The 23,192-nt window shown below is 44.3% G+C and overlaps 1 protein-coding gene across 1 annotated transcript in view; it reads left to right on the top strand.

Moving 5' to 3' along the window:
* The first annotated feature begins 15,238 nt into the window (after positions 1 to 15,238).
* Positions 15,239 to 23,192, top strand: part of MMP23B (matrix metallopeptidase 23B) — a 53,274-nt gene continuing 45,320 nt past the window's right edge. The window contains exon 1 of the mRNA XM_088458616.1: positions 15,239 to 15,715. Coding sequence (XP_088314742.1) covers positions 15,581 to 15,715 — 135 coding nt within the window. The 5' untranslated portion in view covers positions 15,239 to 15,580. The remainder of the gene's footprint in view (positions 15,716 to 23,192) is intronic.

The following is a 23,192-nucleotide window of genomic DNA, read 5'->3' on the forward strand; positions in this document are numbered from 1 at the left end:
ATTTGTGAATTGTGTGCGCAGTAGCCGCACGTGCATCAACAAAGTAGTGCCAAGCGTGCGCCTGTGTCATAAGTAAAGGGCCGGCTGGCTTGACCGTTAAAGGGTGCTGTAACCCCCAAAGTACACTCCAGTCCAAAACCAAATCAAAAAATATTTTCTGTGTTTGTGAATTGTGTGCGCAGTAGCCGCACGTGCATCAACAAAGTAGTGCCAAGCGTGCGCCTGTGTCATAAGTAAAGGGCCAGCTGGCTTGACCGTTAAAGGGTGCTGTAATCCCCAAAGTCCACTCCAGTCCAAACCAAATAAAAAAATATTTTCTGTGTTTGTGAATTGTGTGCGCAGTAGCCGCACGTGCATCAACAAAGTAGTGCCAAGCGTGCGCCTGTGTCATAAGTAAAGGGCCGGCTGGCTTGACCGTTAAAGGGTGCTGTAACCCCCAAAGTACACTCCAAACCAAATAAAAAAATATTTTCTGTGTTTGTGAATTGTGTGCGCAGTAGCCGCACGTGCATCAACAAAGTAGTGCCAAGCGTGCGCCTGTGTCATAAGTAAAGGGCTGGCTGGCTTGACCATTAAAGGGTGCTGTAACCCCCAAAGTACACTCCAGTCCAAACCAAATAAAAAAATATTTTCTGTGTTTGTGAATTGTGTGCGCAGTAGCCGCACGTGCATCAACAAAGTAGTGCCAAGCGTGCGCCTGTGTCATAAGTAAAGGGCCGGCTGGCTTGACCATTAAAGGGTGCTGTAACCCCCAAAGTACACTCCAAACCAAATAAAAAAATATTTTCTGTGTTTGTGAATTGTGTGCTCTGTAGCCGCACGTGCATCAACAAAGGAGCAGCGCCAAGCGTGCGCCTGTGTCCCATGAGTAAAGAGCCGGCTGGCTCATTTCTTAAAGGGTGGTGTAACCCACAAAGTGCACTACTCTCCAGCAAAAATAAAAAAATATTTTCTGTGTTTGTGTGCGCCTTTGCCGCACGTATATATCAAATCGATATAACATAAAATAGAGAAAGATCAAGAACCACTTCCTCCTAGTGCTGAAGCTGCTCCCACTAGTCATGACATAGACGATAACATGCCATCAAGGCCGATGCCCAATGTCATAGTAGAAGCCACATACAATCCCAAATGACAAAGTTCAGGAAAATGACCTTAAAAAAAACATTTAAATCATCTGAAGAGAAACGTAAACTTGCCAATATGCCATTTATGACACGGAGTGGCAAGGAACGGCTAAGGTCTTTCCCTATGACTAGTGTGTGTCATACTAGTATGTTCATGACTAGTGGTTCAGCTTCACATGACGATGGAAGCCCTCCTCCCGCTAAAAAAATCAAACGAGTTAAGCTGGCAAAAGCACAGCAAAGAACTGTGCGTTCTAAGAAGATATCACAAATCCCCAAGGAGAGTCCAAGTGTGGTGGCGGTTGCGATGCCTGACCTTCCCAGCACTGGACGGGAAGAGGTGGCTCTTTCCACCATTTGCACGCCCCCTGCAAGTGCTGAAAGGAGCACCCACAGTCCACTTGCTGATATGCAAATTGAAGATGTCACTGTTGAAGTACAATAGGATGAGGATACTGGTGTAGCTGGCGCTGAGGAGGAAGTTGGTGAGGAGGATTCTGATGGTGATGTGGTTTGTTTAAATCAGGCTCTGGGGGAGACAGTTGTTGTCCGTGGGATGAAAAAGCCCATCACGGTCATGCTTGGGCAGAAGACCAAGCATTCCACCTCTTTGGTCTGGCAATATTTCTATCCAAATCCGGACAACAACTGTCTTGCCATATGTACCATATGTAAACGTGGAATAAGTAGGGGTAGGGACGTTAACCACCTAGGAACATCCTCCCTTATACGTCACCTGCAGCGCGTTCATAATAAGTTACTGTCAAGTTCAGAAACTTTGGCTAAGACCGTAAGCAGTCCAGGGACACCTAAATCCCGTTGTCCTGTTGTATCCAAGCGCCTGCAAACCACACCGTCAACTCCCTCCTCGTCAATTTCCTCCTTAGTCAGGATCGGAAGTAGTCCTGCAGGCCATGTCACTGGCATGACTGACTCTCCTATCCGGGATTCCTCCTGAGGATCCTGCATTGCTACGCGTCCTGCTGCCGCTGCTGCTGTTGCTGCTGCTGGGAGTCATTCATCATCCCAGAGAGGAAGTAGGAACACCACTTCTTTTACTAAACAATTGACCCTCCAACAGTCCTTTAAGTACGACAGCAGTCATCCTGAAGCAAAACGTATAACTGAGGCCTTGACTGCTATGTTGGTGTTAGACGTGCGTCCGGTATCCGCCATTAGTGCAGTGGGATTTAGACAATTGATGGAGGTAGTGTGCCCCCGGTTCCAAATCCCGTCTAGATTCTACTTCACTAGGCAGGCGAGACTGTACAGAAATGTCAACAAAAGTGTCCTCAGTGTCCTGAAAAATGCCGTTGTACCCAATGTCCACTTAACCATGGACATGTGGACAAGTGGAACAGGGCAGACTAAGGACTATATGACTGTGACAGCCCACTGGGTAGATGTATCACCTTACGCAGCAACAGCAGCAGCGTCACCAGTAGCAGCATGTCAGAAACGGCAGCTCGTTCCAAGGCAGGCTACGCTGTGTATCTCCGGTTTCAGTAAGAGGCACACCGCCGACAACCTCTTACAGAAACTGAGGGAAATCATCGCCCAGTGGCTTACCCCCCTTAGACTCTCCTGGGGATTTGTGATATCTGACAACGCCACCAATATTGTGCGGGCATTACATCTGGGCAAATTCCAGCACGTCCCATGTTTTGCTCACACAATAAACTTGGTGGTGCAGAATTTTCTGAAAAGCGACAGGGACGTGCAGGAGACGCTTTGGGTGGCCCGAAAAATTTCTGGCCACTTTCGCCATTCAGCAACTGCGTGCCGAAGACTGGAGCGCCAGCAAACACTCTTGAACCTGCCCCGCCATCAACTGAAGCAAGAGATTGTGACGCGGTGGAACTCAACCCTCTATATGCTTCAGAGGATGGAGGAGCAGCAAAAGGCCCTTCAAGCCTATACACCCACCTATGACATAGGCAAAGGAGGGAGTATGCACCTGACTCAAGCACAGTGGAGAATGATTTCCATATTGTGCAAGGTTCTCCAGCCCTTCGAACTTGCCACACGTGAAGTCAGTTCAGACACTGCCAGCTTGAGTCAGGTCATTCCCCTCATCAGGCTTTTGCAGAAGCAGCTGGAGAAAGTGAAGGAGGAGCTAAGACAGAGCAATTCCGCTCGGCATGTGGGACTTGTGGATGAAGCCCTTCTTTCGCTTTGCCAGGATTCCAGGGTGGTCAATCTGTTGAAATCAGACCACTACATTTTGGCCACCGTGCTCAATCCTAGGTTTAAAGCCAATGTGGTGTCTCTCTTTCCTGCCGACACAAGCCTGCAGAGGTGCAAAGACCTGCTGGTGAAAACACTGTCAGCTGAAGCGGAACGTGACATGTCAACAGCTCCTTCTTCATTTTCTCCCGCAACTGGGGCTGCCAGGAAAAAACTTAGGTATCCTAAGCAACCCTCTGGCGGTGATGCAGGGCAGGCAGGACCAAGTTTGGACATCTGGTCCGGACTGAAGGACCTGGCAACAATTTCTGACATGTCTACTGTCACTGCATATGATACTGTCACCATTGACAGAATGGTGGAGGATTACATCGGTGACAGCATCCAAGTAGGCATGTCAGACAGTCCGTACCTGTACTGGCAGGAAAAAGAGGCAATTTGGAGGCCCCTGTACAAACTGGCTCTATTTTACCTGAGTTGCCCCCCCTCCAGTGTGTACTCCAAAAGAGTATTTAGTGCAGCCGGGAACCTTGTCAGCGAAAGGCGTAGGAGGTTGCTTCCACAAAATGTGGAGAAGATGATGTTCATAAAAATGAATTATCAACTCTTCCAGGGAGACCAGCCTCCAGAACGTACAGAGGGACCTGTGGTGGTGGATTCCAGCGGGGTCGAGTTAATACTCTGTGAGGATGAGGATGTACACAACACTGAAGAGGGTGAGGAATCGGTGGATGAGGAGGATGAGGACGACATCTTGCCTCCGTAGAGCCAGTTTGTGCAGGGACAGATTAATTGCCAGCTTGTTTTGTGGGGGCCCAAACGAACCAATCATTTCAGCCACAGCCGTGTGGCAGACCCTGGCACTGAAATGATTGGTTTGTTAAAGTGTGCATGTCCTGTTTATACAACATAAGGGTGGGTGGGAGGGCCCAAGGACAATTCCATCTTGCACCTCTTTTTTTTTCTTTGAATTATGTACTGTTCGGGGCCTAGTTTTTCAAACTGCCATCCTGTCTGCCACTGCAGTGTCACTCCTAGATGGGCCATGTGTTTGTGCCGCCCACTCGTGTCGCTTAGCATAGTCATCCATCTACCTCGGTGCAACCTTTTGGACATAAAAACACTATTGTGAGGTGTGAGGTGTTCAGAATAGACTGGAAATGAGTGGAAATTAAGGTTTTTGAGGTTAATAATAGCATAGGAGCAGAAAAATCAACACATTCTGTGATTTTAGCTGTTTTTATGCTTTTTTTAAAAAAAATACAGATCCAAAACTCAAAACCCAGAACCCAAAACACCGAAGGGTGGTTTTGGCAAAACCAATCCAGATCCAAAACACGAAGAAAGATCCAGATCCAAAACCAAAACACGAAAAGTGGCCGGTGCACACCCTTAATATATACACACATATACATGCATATACAGTATATACACATATATGTATGTATGTATGTATGTATATATATGTTAACATATATATATATATACACACATACATCGGTCTGCCTGCCCGATGTGTATATACATAATTATATATATATATATATATATATATATATATGTATATAGACACACACATATATACATAGACATAGATACACATATACATATATACTTTAATGCTTACTTCTCAAAACTTCAGAGGCAGCAGCAGAAGGAGGCGGAGTCAATTGTGGGAGGGGTGGGGTTTAATCTTGGGCCATGGCTCCGTTACAAGAAAAAAGTTAATCTTGGGGATGGGGCCAGGGACAGTGTGGGGGGCCCCACTATCTCTGGGGGGCCCGGGATGACCGCCTCTGTCACCCTCCCTATAATCCGGCCCTGAATCAGCACAATTAAAGGAATAATAAATTGCAATGAATTATATGGTAAATTTGCCTGTGTTTTAGGGACTGTTCACTTTAGTTTTCTTGCTTGTCTCTGTGAAGCAGATTGCCTCATGATTTGGGAAAATAGGGGTATGTTTGTAAAATGCAAATAAATCCTAATCTCCCTGCTGAAGAAGCCTCCAGCTAGTGACAGTTATTGCCAAGTATTGTTCGCTGGCTCCTATTTGTCACTGTACTGTACTGCCAGCTACCCTCCTATTGTTACCTCCATCTAATAATGGATATAGTAAAGGCTCCAGACAAGAAAATAAAATGCTTTATTAATAAAATAAATAATTGTTTCTTTTGCCAAATATATTGAAAAAATATTTTTGCCCTTCTAATATTTTTATTTTTTTAATTGAAAGTCCAAATCCAGGCATCAATCACACTATAGGATTAGGAGATAACTTGTTTTCCATTGCTGCAATTAGTGCATACCTGTATACTTTTGAAAAAGCATTTCAAGGAGATTGTGAAAGCAGCAGCTATGAGCTTGGCGGTAAAGTGGGCATGTACTGCTACATCTGAGAGGCGTGTCATACATGTGATGGGGGTGTACTGCTACATCTGAGAGGCGTGTCATACATGTAATGGGCGTGTACTGCTACAACTGAGAGGCATGTCATAATACTGACTTACATCCAAATGTAAATGAGCCCCAAAGCAGTTAGTAGGATTTACTTGTTGATGAAAACACACTGATACTTTACAGAATATGCATGTAGCCATAGGGATCATTGTGCCTTATACCCAATGAAGGGAAATTGCACTGATTATACCATTTGAATATATATATACAGTATATATATCTGATATATATATATATATATATATATATAACAGCTACATAATGGGGGTAAGGTGCAATCAGGGAGATTGCTCGGCTCTTCAGGGAGTCAGGGAGATTGTTAGTATTTCGGGGAGTCTCCCTGACAATCAGTATGAATTAGTGGTGGTAGATAATCACTCTACTTCTGCAGGTTGGTAAATAGACACATTAGAGGCACTAAAGAGGTAGAACTGGGAAAGAATAGAGACCCAGAGATGAGAAGGGATGATGAAGATAGGCCTAGCACCTCCACCAAGACCGCCCGCACACATCTGTCCATCGGCTGTGCAGCACAACCAATGCGATATGTTGGTGAACGGCGACGTTCACCGACATTTCGTGGGTACACACTGGTCAATGGGCAGCAGATATATTGGCCGATCAATTGATCGGCCAATGTATCTGTCAGTGTGTACCCAGCATAAGGTAACAGGTTGCATGTTTTCTTATCATTCAGACTTCTGATTCAAACAAAAAATCTAAGATAAGTCAGCATACTGTAGGCTTTTATAATTGTTTGAAAAAAACACCAGGGAATTAGGGTTTTGAGTTTATAGCGGTGTCTTGAAGAGTCCTGGCATTTGTGACCAGGGATAAGATTACTAGGAAAGCAGGTCGTGACTGGCACCAGTAAGAAACACTCATGTTGACTCCAATATTGGGAGCACTAAGTGGTCCTTGTATTGTGACCAGGAGAAGAAGTGGGGGATCCTAGCGCAAACAGAAATGTAGGGCCTGATTCAGATTTGGGAATAGAGTAAGAAATAACAAGTAACTGTGCATCTTGGTAAACCCATGCTGCACTGTAGGTGAGGCAAATATAAAATGTGCACAGAGATTTAGATTTGGGAGAGGTGTGTCCAAACTGACATCTAAATTGCAGTGTAAGGATAAGGCTGTCAAGCATTTTTGGGTTACATGCAAAAGCAGCCAGTATTTACCCTGTGTATGCAAAAAAATTGTATGTATTTGCACCCCTTGCATTGCAACATGGTTTGTCCAGGTGCACAGTTGGTTACTTGCTTTATCTTACTCTATTCCCAAATATGAATCAGGCCCATAATGCGTACAGATGTGTAAATAGATCAAAAAATGTGGAAACTGTTACACAATCTTTATTTTAAGCAATCAAAATAAACAAGTAGTAGAATCTTATCGGTACTATAGTACTACTGATGGCAGGTATAAGTATAGTGGAGCCACTGACTGTATAGACAGAAGAATAAAAGCAGCAGACTCAATGAGTCCATATGTGTCGGTCCAGTAGTACAGTTCAGCACAGGCAATAAAAAGATACATATAGAGAGAGAAATGAGTATCCAGGCACAGAACACAAGTTAGTTTTGTGTATGGATCTTATCAGGGGCGTTTCTATAATGGGTGCAGGGTGTGCGGGGTCCAGATGGGGCCCACACTGCACTCTCTGCACCCATAGTATACTCACCTCTCCGGAGTCCCCCATCGGGCACGGAGGGGCGGCGCTGTAAGAACGGCTGGAAAATGGCCACCGCGGCCATTTTCCCGTCGTTTGCGCATGCGCAGTATAGGGAAAATGGCCACCGCGGCCATTTTCCCGGTGACTTGCGTATGTGATATAGACTCCGGGCACACTCTAGTGCCCAGAGTCTATAAGTGCAGCGCTGGCCGAGCACAGCTCATTGCGCTGACGGCTGCCGGAGGGAGAGGAGGGGGCCCATGTCGGAGACTGCACACGGGCCTCTTCCTCTGTAGAAACGCCCCTTGACCTTATGCGTTTTCACTCTGTACTTTCCGGAGCAGAGCACACGTAACTACACTTGACACACAATAATCCCGGCTACACAGGGGTTATTCCGGCAACCTTGTTGTGGCGCTATTATCAATGTGGAGCACACTAAAGCTACATCTTTCTAACAGCATAGGAAATTAGTAACTAATATGCATATGGTATTTTCTGTAGTGGTCACATGACTGCTTTCTGTATTGTATAGAGGTCATTAGAATGCTCTCTGCATTGTATAGAGATCACTAGAATATTCTCTGTGGGCCTGATTCAGAGATGAGCGTTAATGCGATCACAGCTGCGATTTGGTACGCAACACCCTAGCATAAAGACGCCCACTGCTGCCTTCTTACCTGCGTGCGATGACACTCACCTGCGTAAATATATATCGGTAACATCGCCACACATCGGCGGTCATCTTGCCCTTGCGAAAGATCTGACCTGCTGCAGCCCTGGGAGCTCTTCTGACACACAAAGCTGTATATGCACTCGTAGAGACTAAATTATGCAACGCCCATGTAACAGCGTTCAAACGGACAGCGTTTTTCTGACCAATCCCCGTCACCACCCCCAAAACACTGACAACCTGTCACTCACTCTGTAATGGAATCCGCAGTCGCAATGCGATCGCTGCGCACGTGCAGTGCAGCTTATATGCATGTGCAATGGCAAACAATCTGCATACGTAATCGCCATTGCGCCCGTCTCTGAATCAGGCCCCGTATTGTATAGAGATCACTAGAATGTTCTCTATGTTGTATAGAGGTCACTAGAATGTTCTCTATGTTGTATAGAGGTCACTAGAATATTACATTATTGATTAATATGCTCTCTGGATTGCAGAGCCGTAACTAGACTTTTTGGAGCCCTGTGTCAGAAAGAGCATTGGCGCCCTCCTCATTTTTCCAAGGGACATAATGCACCCAAAAAAGGGGAATGGCCTCAAGGGGAAGGGCCAGGGAAGAGGTAGGGGAGGCCAGGAGATGCTGAGGATGAAATAAGAGGAAGCTACAAGTGAGAATGATAATAAACAGAAAATTGACAGGCCCAAACAGCGCCCTCTGATCTGTGGTGCCCTGTGCGATGGCACCGGCCGCACTACCCTAGCTACGGCCCTGCTGGATTGTATATCTGTCACTAGAATGCTCTAAGGGCCCTATTTATCAATATTATTTTCACAATAAAAATCCTTTTCACATTACTTTAGTATCACATAAATATCTTAAGGAGGTTTTGGAGCAGTTTTCGGGAAAAACAACTCCAAGCCCTTCAATTCACATATTTTTAAGTAATCAGATTGCATTTCCCATACTTATAATGGGAAATGTGATCTGCTCAGATGTACTAAAAATACATTGTGAAAAAATACCGGGGAAAGCCCTGTGATAATAACGCCATCTCCAGGCTTTCTTCTGTTTCCCCAACTCCTGCTCTGCTCTGACAGGCTGTGATCAGCTTTGTGGTCTAAATAGACCACAAGCTGATCACTTTAAAAAAAGAAAAGAAAAAGAAAACACTTACCTGCATCCAGGGACTCGTGATCGGTGCACCAGTGAGGTCCTCTGTGACTTTGGTCAGCTGGTCTCCAGGCTCCTGCACCTTGGTCAGCTGCTAGAGACAGAAATATAGTGCGTACCTTCTCAAAGTGTCCCAGAGGACCTCACCTGAGCACCGATCACCAGGTGGTAAGTATAAGTGCAGGGCAATTGCGGTAGCGGGGGGTCACGGGGTGGGAGGGAGGGAGAACATGGTCATGAGGGGTAGATGGCAGGATTCGGTGGGGCATGTGCAGATGCCTTCTCACTGTATTTTTTGCGAAAAATACAGTGAGAAGTGTGTGAAGTGAAAGTGTGTGAAGTGGATTTGTAGGGACAGAGCTTTCTCGCACACTCTGTCCCTGCATGCAGTATTTCATCCTTGTGATGTATTCAAATAGCGCATTGTGATGTTGGGCAAATTTATCACAGCCAATCAGAATCTGATATGCGTATTGAGATAAATATGCCACTAATATTGATTAGAATTTATAAGAATGTTTTTGTAATGTATAGATTTCACTAGAATGCTCTCATTATTGTATAGATGTCATTAGACGGAATCAGTATGATTTACCGCCGGCCGTGAACCGCTGTAGGGCTCCATTTGCCGGGCGCCCGCTGAGATTTTGTTAACGGCGGGCGCCCGGCTTCCTCCCCGCAGCGGCAGTTGGAGGCTGAAGCTCACTCTTGAGCTTCGGCTTCTGGCTCCGCTCCCCCCACGAGCACTATGGGAGAGACATCATGATGTCCCTCCCATAATCACGCCGGAGTGGGGCTTAAGGTGAGTATTTTATTTTTTTCTGTAAGCGGTGCTATAGGGGCATAACTACTGGGGGCATTACACAGGGGGCATTACTACTGGGGGCATTACACAGGGGGCACTACTACTGGGGGCACTACTACTGGGGGACATTACTACTGGGGGCATTACACAGGGGGCACTACTACTACTGGGAAAATTACTATGGGGGCATTACTATTGGAGGCACTACTATGGGGACATTGCTACAAAGGACACCACTCCTGAGGGCACTGCATAAGGGGCACTACCACTACTGTGGGCTCTGCATAAAGGACACCACTACTGGGGGCACTGAATAAGGGACACTACCACTGTGGACACTGCATAAGGGGCACTACCAGTAGTAGGGGCACCACTACTGGGGGCACTGCATAAGGGGCACCACTATTGGGGGCACTATCTCTGTGGGCACTGCATATGGGGCACTACCACTGCTGGGGGCACTGCATAAGGGGCACCACTACTGAGGGCACTGCATAAGGGGCACTACCACTACTGGGACAACTGCATAAGGGGCACTACCACTACTGGGGCCACTGCATAAGGGGCACTACAGCTACTGGGGGCACTGCATAAGGGGCACCACTACTGGGGGCACTGCATCACCACTACAATGGGCATTGCATTTACATAAGGGGCACTACTGCTGTGGGCATTATGTGTAAGGGGCACTACTGCTGTGGGCATTGTATAAGGGGTACTACTACTGTGGGCATTGTGTATAAGGGGCACAAATGTGGGCATTGTGTAAAAGGGTACTAATAAATAAAATAGCCCGGCGCTTATTTCAAATCCTTACTGCAAAAGAGCAATTAATTATATGCACCTGCTGCAGAACAAAAAAAAGAGGTGTTGTCTGCCTCACAAAAAACACAATTAGCAAACTAGTATTCTGCGCTGATGTATATAAATAAATAAATAAACAAGTATATTTGTTATGCTGGCCATACACGCTACAGTTATCGGGGCGATCCGCCTGATATCGGCAGATTGCCCCGATAACTGTAGCGTGTGTGCGGGCGACCGAGGGTTAAATATTGCTCGGTCGGGTATGCAGGATTGTCCAGCATGCCCGTCCGATGCCCAGCGCGGCCGACAGACACACACTTCCTGTGTTCCTTCCTACGGAAGGAACAGGGAAATGTCTCCTCCCCTGGGGGCGGAGCGCGGATGTCGGGCTATACACTGTGAGATTTCTCTAACAGTGTATGCCGGCGACATCTGCGGCTGGCAGCCGGCCAGATAAAATGTCTTTCGGTCTGACAGACATTTTATCTGGCTGTGTATGCCCAGCATTATATTGTTTTGAACTATTATATTATGGTTTTATGTTAATGCATGTCTGTTTCTATTTTTACCCCTCATAAAAATAAATACACAATTGAGAAATAATAAATATACTTGTTTATTTATTTATATACATCAGCGCAGAATACTAGTTTGCTATTTGTGTAAAAGGGGCACTGCTGTGTGTCATACATGAATAAGGGACACTACTATGTCGTGTAATGTGAATCAGGGGTGAATCAAGATTGTGCTACTGTGTGGTGTAATTTGAATTGGGAACACTATTGTGTGACCATGTCCCTTTCTTTTGAGACCATGCCCTTTTTCCGGTGCGCGCACGCTGTCCCTTTTTCTAATAAAGGCGCAAAGGGGGAGGGGGAGTTCCGCCACTTCTCTAGGACCACTTTAAGCACTGGATGTGACTGTATTGTATTTGAGTATAGTTCTTTGATATTACTTTCTTATATTTCATTGGCTTTATAAGACCACACCTACAGAAGACAACCTACATCAGTATGGCAACCTCCCAACATTTGCAGGATGGAAATAGGGACGTGTCCTACCCATAAAAGGGGCATGGCCGTTTACATCACTAAGGGGCATGCCCAGCATCTCCGGGATGCTGGGTTGCCCCCGGGTTTCCCTCTGTGCTGTGAATAGATGCTGTGTGCATGCGCACAGCCTCTATTCTCACTCTGCATACACACTGCTCTGCATAGCAGAGCAGTGTGTATGCTTCTCCCAACTTCCTCCCCACCGCGGTACACCAGTGGCAAACGCAGGATTTCTGGAGGGGGGTTTCCTAATGCCTGATTTTAGAGTGAGTGTGGCCAGTCCATGAAGATGGCATAATTAGCACTTATCCAGCTTTAATATGCGTCATGCAAAGTGTATTGTGTGTCATAATTCCAGCATATACAGGACCAGTGATCACAGTAAGCCATTAAATGCGTCAGTAGGCCATCCTGCCTGAGCTGAATGTTTTTATTTTAGATGTGGGCACCATTCCAGAGTATTAGAGCAAGTCCGGGAGTCTGGGGGAGCAGCAGAATAACCTAGCACTGCCCTGGACATATATGTACATATTGGGCTCTATAGCAGCACATCCCTAACAGTGAATGTTTTCCAGATCTCCTAGTTGGTGCACAGGTTATTTATTACTGACTGATACATGTTAAAAGATCCACAGGTGGTGCAAATTATTTAATTTGTGATACTGTGAAGAACATGCAGCACTAGTAAAATTCTATTACATTACTATTTCTATTGTGGTCATGGTGTGGGCTGGGGAGGGGGGTTTCCAGGCAGACGGAAACCCCCCCTGCATTTGCTTATGTACACTGCGGCCCGCGGGTGGGACAGCGGGACAGTCCCAAAAAAACGGGACTGTCTCGCTGAATGCGGGACAATTGGGAGGTATGGTATGGTTTTTCCGGTGCCCTTATTCTTTCTATTATGCTGGTGAAAGAGCCTGGGCTTCTTGCTTATGTTTACCCCAAGGCCTAAAGTTACACTACTTTCCTTGCATGATTTTCATACGTTTTCATTTGAAAAAGGAACTACATGTACTGTCCTGTCAACTAATTGTCTGTGACTGGTCTCACCCTACTAACTATCTAATCCTACCTTAACCTACTATTTAGGTTGTGTTGTGTAGACCTTTCATGCGTGTGCTGTGATCTGCTGCATTTGCACAGCTAATGTTTGTTCTGCCCCAGGGGCGTTTCTAGAGAGGAGGGGGCCCGTGTACAGTCTCCAACACGGACCCCCTCCTCTTTGTCCAGCGACCGGCAGCGCACTGAGCTGGGCGCGGCCAGCGCCGGAGTTATAGACTCTGGGCACGAGTGCGACCCAGAGTCTATAGAGTATACGCAGGTCACCGGGAAAATGGGCGCGGCGGCCATTTTTCCTGTACTGTACTGTGCATGCGCAAACAACGGGAGGTAAGTAATACTATGGGTGCAGGGTGTGCGGTTCAGGCGGGGCCCCCCTGGACCCAGGGGCCCATGTGCCCCGCACACCCTGCACCCATTATAGATACGCTACTGACCTGCCCTAAACAAATGTCATGTTACCCAACACTGGTCTTGACCAAAATAGTTTCTGTTGCTATTAAACAGACAATATTGATAGTTCTGAGGCCTCAGTATCATGTTATTCAGGTCATCTCATTCACTCCCAGTTCATTAATCACAACTCAGATAATGACTCACCCGCCGCACTAGAACACATCTGCAACATTTGCAAAACCTCTTCTTGAGCCTTAACAAAAAAAAACGGTCAGCTGCAATCTGCCCAGTGTGTCTCCCGCAGGAACCCGTCCCAATGCATTGCAGAAGTCTATTCCCGAAAGGCAATGTTCTGGGACTTCAGTTATGCACAGATGAAATGGCCTGATAACATGTCCAGTCATGTAGAAGTTAGGGTTGTGAAGTTATGCTGCAGTAAGGATGCTCATTAACCAATTATATTCTAATAAATTACCTGGTTAGTTTAGGGATGAATGGGATAACATTTTGACTAGATGAAGTAACTTAATTCTAGGGGGTATAATTACTTAAGTGCGGGTTTTTATAATTGGAGATGTTGCCCATAGCAACCAATCACATTCTGGCTATTATCTTCTAGAAGATGCTAGGTGAATGTTAAGTAGAATATGATTGGTTGCTAATATGGGCAACATCTCCACTTCTAAAAACCTGCACTTTAGTAAATAAATATATCCCTAGATGTCTTTCTTTTTAGGGCGAATCATCTGAGTAGTTTAATGTAACGTTAAGAATGTGGATGTCTGCTGTACAGTTCTGTATGTTGCATATGGCCTTATATGACAGAAGGCATATTATTATTTTTATCAATATTTAGTTCATACATACCTACCCTCCCGGAATTCACAGGACGCTCCAGATTTTTCTGGTAACCCCCCCGCACCCCCGGAAGGGTAGGCATTTCTCCCGCATTTCTGCCCACTTCCTAGTGAAGCGGGCAGAATGGGGAGCATTTCCGCAGCGATCGTGGGTGTCCGTTTAAGGGGCGAGCAATTCTTCATGGGGTTTAATGGCGCGAATCGGCAGGCCCCGCCCCCGTCACCACCTGCCTGCTTCTCTTACCCGGGTTTGTCCCGGGAAGAGAGAAAAAAAAAAAGGCAAGTATGATTTAGTTATATAACAGTTATAAATAAATATGTATATATATATAGAGAGAGAGAGAGTTAGTCGACCAAATAAACAGCGGCACTCAGAGACTTGTGCAAAGTCAAAAGACATGTATTCACATGGAACCCATATGACACCAACGTTTCAGGACAAATGTGTCCCTTTGTCAAGGCATTCCATTGATGTGCCCTGATGAAAGGGCATAAGCCCTGAAATGTTGACGTACTGTATATCAATGTACGTTTTATGCATCGTAGATTGTGTCCTTGGAGTGCCGTTTATTGCTTAGGAACTGTACTATTATAGTATTAAGGCACCAGGACCAGATGTCTACAATTGACATTTAAAGTTATACATTACTTTATAACTTCTGTCAAAAAGCACAGTGCCCAGCACACAGCAATGTGCAGACATCCACCGGCTTCATTTACATGCAAGATTTTAGCATCTGAGTCAGTTTTTTTTTATTATTATTTCTTGGTCTCAGTACAGTGAACTGTCAAGGGCAGATTTATCCCTCCTGTTGCTGAGCCAGTCAGCTGGAAGTAGACTGAACTGCTTATAATCCCCCACAGTCGCCCCAACACAGACCCAGACCAAGCCCTTTTGCCTGTGAAAGATGAGAACATTTGGCTTCAATTGGGAGGATAGTTGGCAGCTCTAACACAGCCTGGATTTTTACCGAAAGTGAGAGAAAGAGAGGAGTTCTAGGAAAAGTGAGAGAGGAATGATGGAGAGACAGTCAGGCAGGAGCTGAGCTCTCAGTCCTCTCAGACAATGCTAGAGTATCACTAGTTACAATCACCCTATTCCTATTGCAAAAGGAAGAACCTAACAAATCAGAGAGATCAGACAAAACATTGCATATTAGTCATTAAGATGAAATAAGGGGAGAAAAAAGAGAGAGGAGGGAATTATGTGAAGTATTTTGTCTGGGCTCAGAAAACCAGCAGCTGATAGTCAGATAAGAGAATCAGAGACATCTCTCAGGTCATACTGCACCAGCAGAGCAGTCAGACAATATGGACTGTCAGATGGATGAGGATGTTGGCAGTAGACAGAGGAGAGTCACCTGGCCCCTGCTCGGATTATTTGGTGTGCTGGTGTTTGTGGCTGGAATTCTCACTACTTCCACACTTGTGTCGTGGAAGACACAGGTAAGAGTTAACCACAAGTTGTCTCAACAGTCAGGAAATGCTGATATATAGAGATATTATTAGATATAATAGAGATATTATTGGGGTGGTGTAACCCACAGCATTCTAGCTTCATGTACATGATATCCAGCTAGTGCATTGATGGGCCCTGGAGTTGGGGTAAAATGCGGCCCCCCGAGACCTCACTTGCAGACCCCAGCTCCTTTCTGCTTGTTTTCATATATGTTGGTTATAGCTCGTAATGCGCTTTTAAAAGCTGTGTTGATATCTTATAAATAGGTGTCTCTTTCATTCATCAAATGTATTCATTTATACAATTATAGAGATTAAGGGGTCTATTTGCTAAGCAGTCTTAGGAGACAAAGTGAAAAGTGATAAGGTGCCAGCCAATCAGCTCCTAACTGTCATTTTTCAAACACAGCCTGTGACATGACAGTTGGGAGCTGATTGGCTGGCACCTTATCACTTTGTCTCCTAACACTGCTTAGTAACTAGACCCCTAAGAGTAGTGTGAGCCCCTTTTGAAGGTTAGAGGGCCACCCTATGTAGACCAGAAAAAAATCAGGTTGCCTATAACTGGAATAGGGCAAGAAGTTAGACAATGGGTCTGATTAATTACGGATCGCTATTGCAATTACGCACACAGACGGCCGATTGTTGCGTCTGCGATCACAGAGATCGCACAGAGTCATCACAAAGCGATTGACAGGAAGTGAGCATTTTGGGGTGTTGAAGGGGGGTGGTCAGCGAAATGCAGAAGTGCCATTGTGTTTGAACGCCGTTACAGGGGCATGCATAAATTTACCACTGCGATGGAATACGCATCTTGAATTCTCACTGCATACAGGTAGTTTAGCAATCTCTGAGTAAGGTCTGACCTTGTGTAATTGTGTGTGAGGCTCCGATGTTACTTGATGGTACCCATATTTTTGCAGACTTTGGAAGGTATTACAGATGTGAGTTAGGGGAAGTGGGCATCTTTATTTTGGCCTGTGACAGCATTGCGATTGCAAACATTAGTATACTTTTGCAGTAGATCTGCGTGCGTAATCGCAGCTGCAATCGGAATAGCGATCCATAATTAATCAGGCGCTATGACGAGATATCTGATAAGGTTACAGGACATTTGTTAGTCAGTAACCCCCACAATGAAGAGGTTTGCAGCCATTGTGTTACTTTTAGAATGTAAGCTCTTACGAGCAGGACCCTCTGCCCTCTTGTGCTTCTCCCTACTTTACTTTCATTTACTTCTTCCCACTAAGGCACCTAACACTTGGTTGCTTAGCTCTGCTGCTTATGTGGGTGTTATGGTCGCTAATGTAGCAATGTATATTATCCATGTCCTTGTCCTGCAGCGTATTAAATCGTATTGTATTGTATTGTACTGTAAGTCTTTGGTCACCTATTTATTTATATACTTTGTAAGGCGCTGCAGAACACTTGGTTCCATATAAATGAATGATAATAATAATAATAATAATACTACCAGCTGTTGCAAAATTAAGATTTAGTAAGTAATTTATTGGAAACCAACATATTTTCTCTTATACCTCAGCTGAGGTTGAAATGCTAAAATCAGAAATGGGAGATTAATGACTTAAAAGAAAAAGATTAAAATGATTACTTGCATATATATTCACACAAAACTAACACCCCAGCTGAGGTTCCTTTTGTCTCACTTATCCTGGCTCATTTATTCATTTTAAGTGATTTTGTAGAATGATGTCCTAACTCTGCATAAATGTAAAATAGATTTATGCACTATAAACCTCACTTTCATCTATGTTGTGATCTAACGTACAGCAACCAATTAGGTACCAGCTTTCACTAGACTGCTTATATATGATTGGCTGCTATGGGATATTACAAAAAGCCTCTATTTACTGATCATTTTTATCAACTTGTCATAAATTAATTTTGACTATCAATAATAACAAATAAATCAATGTTCGTATGTTCTTGTTAGGAAACACCTCCCCAGGTAGTGCTGGTAGTACCTTATTTTAGCCTGTAAGCTGCACTGTTCTTATCAAAGCCGTAACTACTTTTTGGTGCCCTGTGCCAGAAAGAGCATTGGCGCCCCCCTCATTTTTCAAAGGGACATAATGCACCCAAAAAGGGGCCATGGCTTCATGGGGAAGGGCCAGGGAAGAGATAGGAGAGGCCAGGAGATGCTGGGGATGAAATAAGAGGAAGCTACAAGCAAGAATGATAATAAACAGAAATTTGACAGGCCCAAACAGCGCCCCCTGACCTGTGGTGCCCTGTGCGATGGCACCGGCCGCACTACCCTACTACCCTAGCTACGGCCCGGGTTCTTATAGGTGTATATTATTTTGTCTAATGTTTGAATGCTATGCCTTCTAATAATGGAGCATCATCCCGTTAAAAGATAATTTTCATTTAGATATGTATAGCAACTTAGTATGTTTACTATTTAATTTCTGAAAATATTGAGTTAAAGGGTAAGCTTGTTTTGTATTTTGTGCTGTGAAGGCAAATGTAAAGCACTTTGAGTCCTTTTAGGAGAAAAGTGGTATATCAATAACATTGTTATTATATGCTGTATGTGCTTAAAGCATTCAAAATGCCATGGTAATTAGCTGCAGTCACATGACCAATTTGAGCCTCCCAGTTAGCACTCAGCACCAATGGACAAGGAGCTTCTTCCTGCAGCCGTTGCACATTGATACATTTCCTCTAATGAATCTTAATTTTACAAAGAGTGGAGAAGTGGACAAGTGGATTCCACAGAAACCAATCAACTTCTACCTATCATTTTATAGATAAATGATAGCTAGGAACTGATAAGTTGCTAGGGACAACTTCTCCACTCATTAGAAGGCATTATACATCTGCCCCACGGTATCCTGGGAGTTCTACTAGTGTTTCTTCCTGTACTGACATTTACATGACCCTTTACCCATGATTGGCATGGCCTACTGCATGTTTGCAACCACTATTGCCTGCAGCTTGTCCTGACCTACTGTACCTCTTTCTTGATTAGTGTTACTGTCATCTATTGCTTGATCCCTGAATTCAGACCTCTACTCACACTTCAGTTCATGGTTTGCCTGTCTCCAGATACTTGCAGCCTTTCCCTAAGCCTGGCTTCACCACTTGCGTAGAAAACAAACAGACTTTGACTCTTGGTAACGCACTTGTTTTGGGATCATTCATCAGCTTGTTTTGGGATCATTCATCAGCTTGTTTTGGGATCATTTATCTGCTTGTTTTGGGATCATTTATCAGCTTGTTTTGGGATCATTTATTAGCTTGTCTTGGGATCATTTATCAGCTTGTTTTGGGATCATTTATCTGCTTGTTTTGGGATCATTTATCAGCTTGTTTTGGGATCATTTATTAGCTTGTCTTGGGATCATTTATTAGCTTGTCTTGGGATCATTCATCAGCTTGTTTTGGGATCATTTATCTGCTTGTTTTGGGATCATTTATCAGCTTGTTTTGGGATCATTTATTAGCTTGTCTTGGGATCATTTATCAGCTTGTTTTGGGATCATTCATCAGCTTGTTTTGGGATCATTTATCAGCTCGTTTTGGGATCATTCATCAGCTTGTTTTGGGATCATTTATCTGCTTGTTTTGGGATCATTTATCAGCTTGTTTCGGGATCATTTATCAGCTTATTTTGGGATCATTTATCAGCTTGTCTCGGGATCATTTATCAGCTTGTTTCAGGATCATTTATCAGCTTGTTTCAGGATCATTTATCAGCTTGTCTCGGGATCATTTATCAGCTTATTTTGGGATCATTTATCAGCTTGTCTCGGGATCATTTCTCAGCTTGTTTTGGGTTCATTTATCAGCTTGTTTTGGGATCATTTATCAGTTTGTCTTGGGTTCATTTATCAGCTTGTTTTGGGATCATTTTCAGCTTGTTTTGGGATCATTTATCAGCCTGTCTTGGAATCATTTATCAGCTTGTTTTGGGATCATTTATCAGCTTGCTTTGGGATATTTTATCACTGATCTCCATCCAATCAGTTGTTATCTCCATCAATATTGTTTAGAAGTGGTCAGTTTAAGCTTCAAGAAATTATTAATGTTTTGGGTATATATTAAGATATACAGTATATGAAGGAAATAAACTGATAGAACTTGATGCTGCTGCTAAAGCGAATGTATAAATAAAGTAATCTCTCGATGACTGATTCTTCTAGGCGATGTTATGAACTGCACAATATTATACGCTTAAATATTGCACACCCTTAGCTTACAAAATGTCTGTGTTTTGTGAGGCGTGTCAGGCTATTTGGTAGTGAATTTGTTCATTCCAATTAGTCTGTATTGGTGCAAATCTGTCATCTACTTGTAAAACAGAGACACAGCTGCGCAGCACAGAGAGATCTATGATATGTTTATTCTACACAGTTGTATAAATAGAATATCTGTCAGGTTTACTGCATCAGTGAAAGAGCTTCAATTATGTAACATAATAAAGAAGACAGTGAATTGCAGGTGCTGTAATAGGATGACATACACTGGAACATTGTCAGTTCTGAACTAGTTGTTCCAGGAGGTTTTGCAGACAGGAATTCCAGGTCCTTAGCTTGCTCTGTGCCATGTATACTAAATCACAAGCAGGCAGTTAGAAAATGACCACTTTTACAGGGTTTGTTGGCACTGGACCAGAGGGCAATTGTAAGCTGGAAACAGACCTGTCAATCATCATTTTCCTTTCTGATGTCATTACTTTTAATAGGACATGATGTCAGTCTTCCACACACCCATGGGTAATTAGAATGATGGCTAGGAGGGAAGTCAAATTCACATGCTATAAAGACTATAAAGGTTTGAGTATATGTCACATTTGAACCAGAACTAGTTGGGAGACTCACATGTCCATTAAATGTCTTTTTGCAACGCTCTTGGTCTCCTGAATTATGTAAACTGCTATTGTTATTACATTGAAATGGAAACTACAGGTACAATAAAAATTGGGGTTTTGTTCACATTACACAGACACCACTCTGGTCAGTTCTGCTCATATATTCTAATCAGGCCATCTATCAGCAGCTCAGTGGGATCCAGGGGATGGGTAGGCAGGCAGACAAGCAGCGAGTTTGGAGTGTGACAGGCAGGTAAGCAAGGATGCAGGCAGCACGTTCAGGATGTGACAGACAGGCAGGCAAGCAGGCTGCGCGTTTCAGGGTGGCAGACAGGTAGGTAGTGCACTTGGGATGACGGGCAGGCAGGTAAGCAGTGAGTTTGAGATGACAGGCAGGCAAGCAGCAGGTTCGAGTTAGAAGACAGGTTAGCAGCAGCTGATGTGTGTAATTGGATTACATAATAATATAGGCAGCGCTGACCAGAGTAGTGTCGGTATTATTTAAAATAATGCAATATAAATATAATTTTTTCATCTTTTTGTGAATTACTTTCTGATGATATGCAGTATATTTCTAGTTACTTGTATTCCCTCATCCATAGAAAACCCCTAAGGAGGAATCCACCTGTGTATTCTAATAATAGCTAATAAGAGCATGCCGCTGCTTTCAGTTCATAGATGAATATTATGCTGTGCTAAATACATATATTAGCATTTATCAGTACTATAGGATCAGCAAGCAATTCATTTTTTAAACCTTTTTTGTCAGTGCTCACCAGACATCTGTAGACATTTATGGAAATAAGTGCAAAGGAAATAGCATGGCTGTAATCCATGTGATCACCGCATTTACAGCATCTTATTACTATGCACCAGTTTGCATAAATGTCTCCAATACCCCTTTCAGACAGAGAAAAGAACCCGGTAATTTTCCGGCTCTAGCTGGGTCGACCCGGGTTTTTTTTTCTGTCTGAAAGGGTCAACACGGGACCTAATTCCCGGTACTTCGACCCAGGTATTTACCTGGGTTTTTCCCGGGTCTTACACTGGTTGGCGGCTGTCTGAAAGGTGCTGACCCGGGTTTTTCTACTCCGGGCATAGTAAGCAGCGCTTATTGGCTGAGATGGCAGTGCACGGGCTGCACTGTTCATGACCTCATCTCTGTGTGCCATAAAAGCAGTCCATTTATTGTGACACACTGTATATTGCAGGGATAATCTGTGTTCTGTGTGAAAGGGGTCGACCCGGGAATTATGTGCAGTGTGAAAGGGGGTCCTTCCCGGGTTGAAAGATATGGGAAAAACCCAGGTTTTAGGGATTTTTCTGTCTGAAAGTGGTATAAGACTCTTGTGTGAAATGGGATCCAGTCACATGGTTGACAGTTACCATGTCAACATTCATAATGTTAACACCACAATATCCACACTAAAATGTCAACATGGTTGAACATGTCGACATCCCCAAAATGTCACATGTTCACAATGTCGACATCCGAAAATGTCATACAGTTGGGGTTAGGCACTGCCGAGAGGGTTAAGGTTAGGCTATGGGGGGAGGTTAGGGATAAGCTGTGGATGGAAGTTGGGTTTAGGCTACAGGGGGGAGAAGGTTAGGGGTCAGGATTAGGGATAGGGAAAGACTAATCACCAGAACGCCGCTCCTCATGTGACCGCCGGACTCAGAAGATGACGCTGGAGACACCACTAGACCCACAGGGACAGTTTGTTGACAGTTTGTCATGTCGACATCTCATCAGTGTAGACATGAGGAATGTTGACATGGTCACTGTCAACATGCTTGACATGTCAACATGCTGCATGTTGACATTTCAACCATGTCAACACTCTCATGTTGACTTCATGCATGTCGATATGATAACTGTCGACCTAACATACCATACCTGTGTGAATCTACTGGGAGACAATCATTTGCTCTTGACTTGCTAACAGGAGCACCTATAATGATAAATATCTAACATATTGTCATAAAGGTAAATATTTTAGATATTGTCATGGACTTTTCCAAACCTTCTGTGCGCTGGGCAGTTCTACATCAGTAAATATTCAGCACCTTTTTATTAACCGACCTGCAGATAAGCTGCAATAATCGGTGACTCCTAACTAAAGTATACGCTAAGCGATGCTCCTGATTTTCATCCATATTATAAAAGGAATAGTATGCGCTGGTTTCTCTGCCAACATTCCTGATGAAGGGGGATGCTCTGTGCCACGGATTCCAGAAACAATGTTAGAATGTTTCCTTCTACTTAAATGCAGAACATATAAACTAAGATAAAGTTATAAGACACTGGCCCTGATTCAGAGCCGGATGCTCTGACCAGAGCGCTCGCTCTGAATCAGGGCCCTCCTCCATTAAAATGGAGCGTCCTCCTGGACGCTCGTATAGCTGTGGGTCACCACCCACAGCATATACGAGCATCCAACAAGATGGTCGCGATGGTCTTGACCATCGCACTTGCGAAGGAAACCCTGTGGTCGGGTTTCCCAGCCACAAGCCCTGGAGTGATTTTGGCTCTATCAGAGCCAAAATCACTCCCACTTACATCACTAGTGATGTCAGTGGGGCCGGCTTCAGACGGTAGGCGTTCCCATGGGAACGCCTCCGTCT

This window comes from Taudactylus pleione, unplaced genomic scaffold (assembly GCF_031769625.1).
Source record: "Taudactylus pleione unplaced genomic scaffold, aTauple2 ptg000845l, whole genome shotgun sequence".
Taxonomy (NCBI): domain Eukaryota; kingdom Metazoa; phylum Chordata; class Amphibia; order Anura; family Myobatrachidae; genus Taudactylus; species Taudactylus pleione.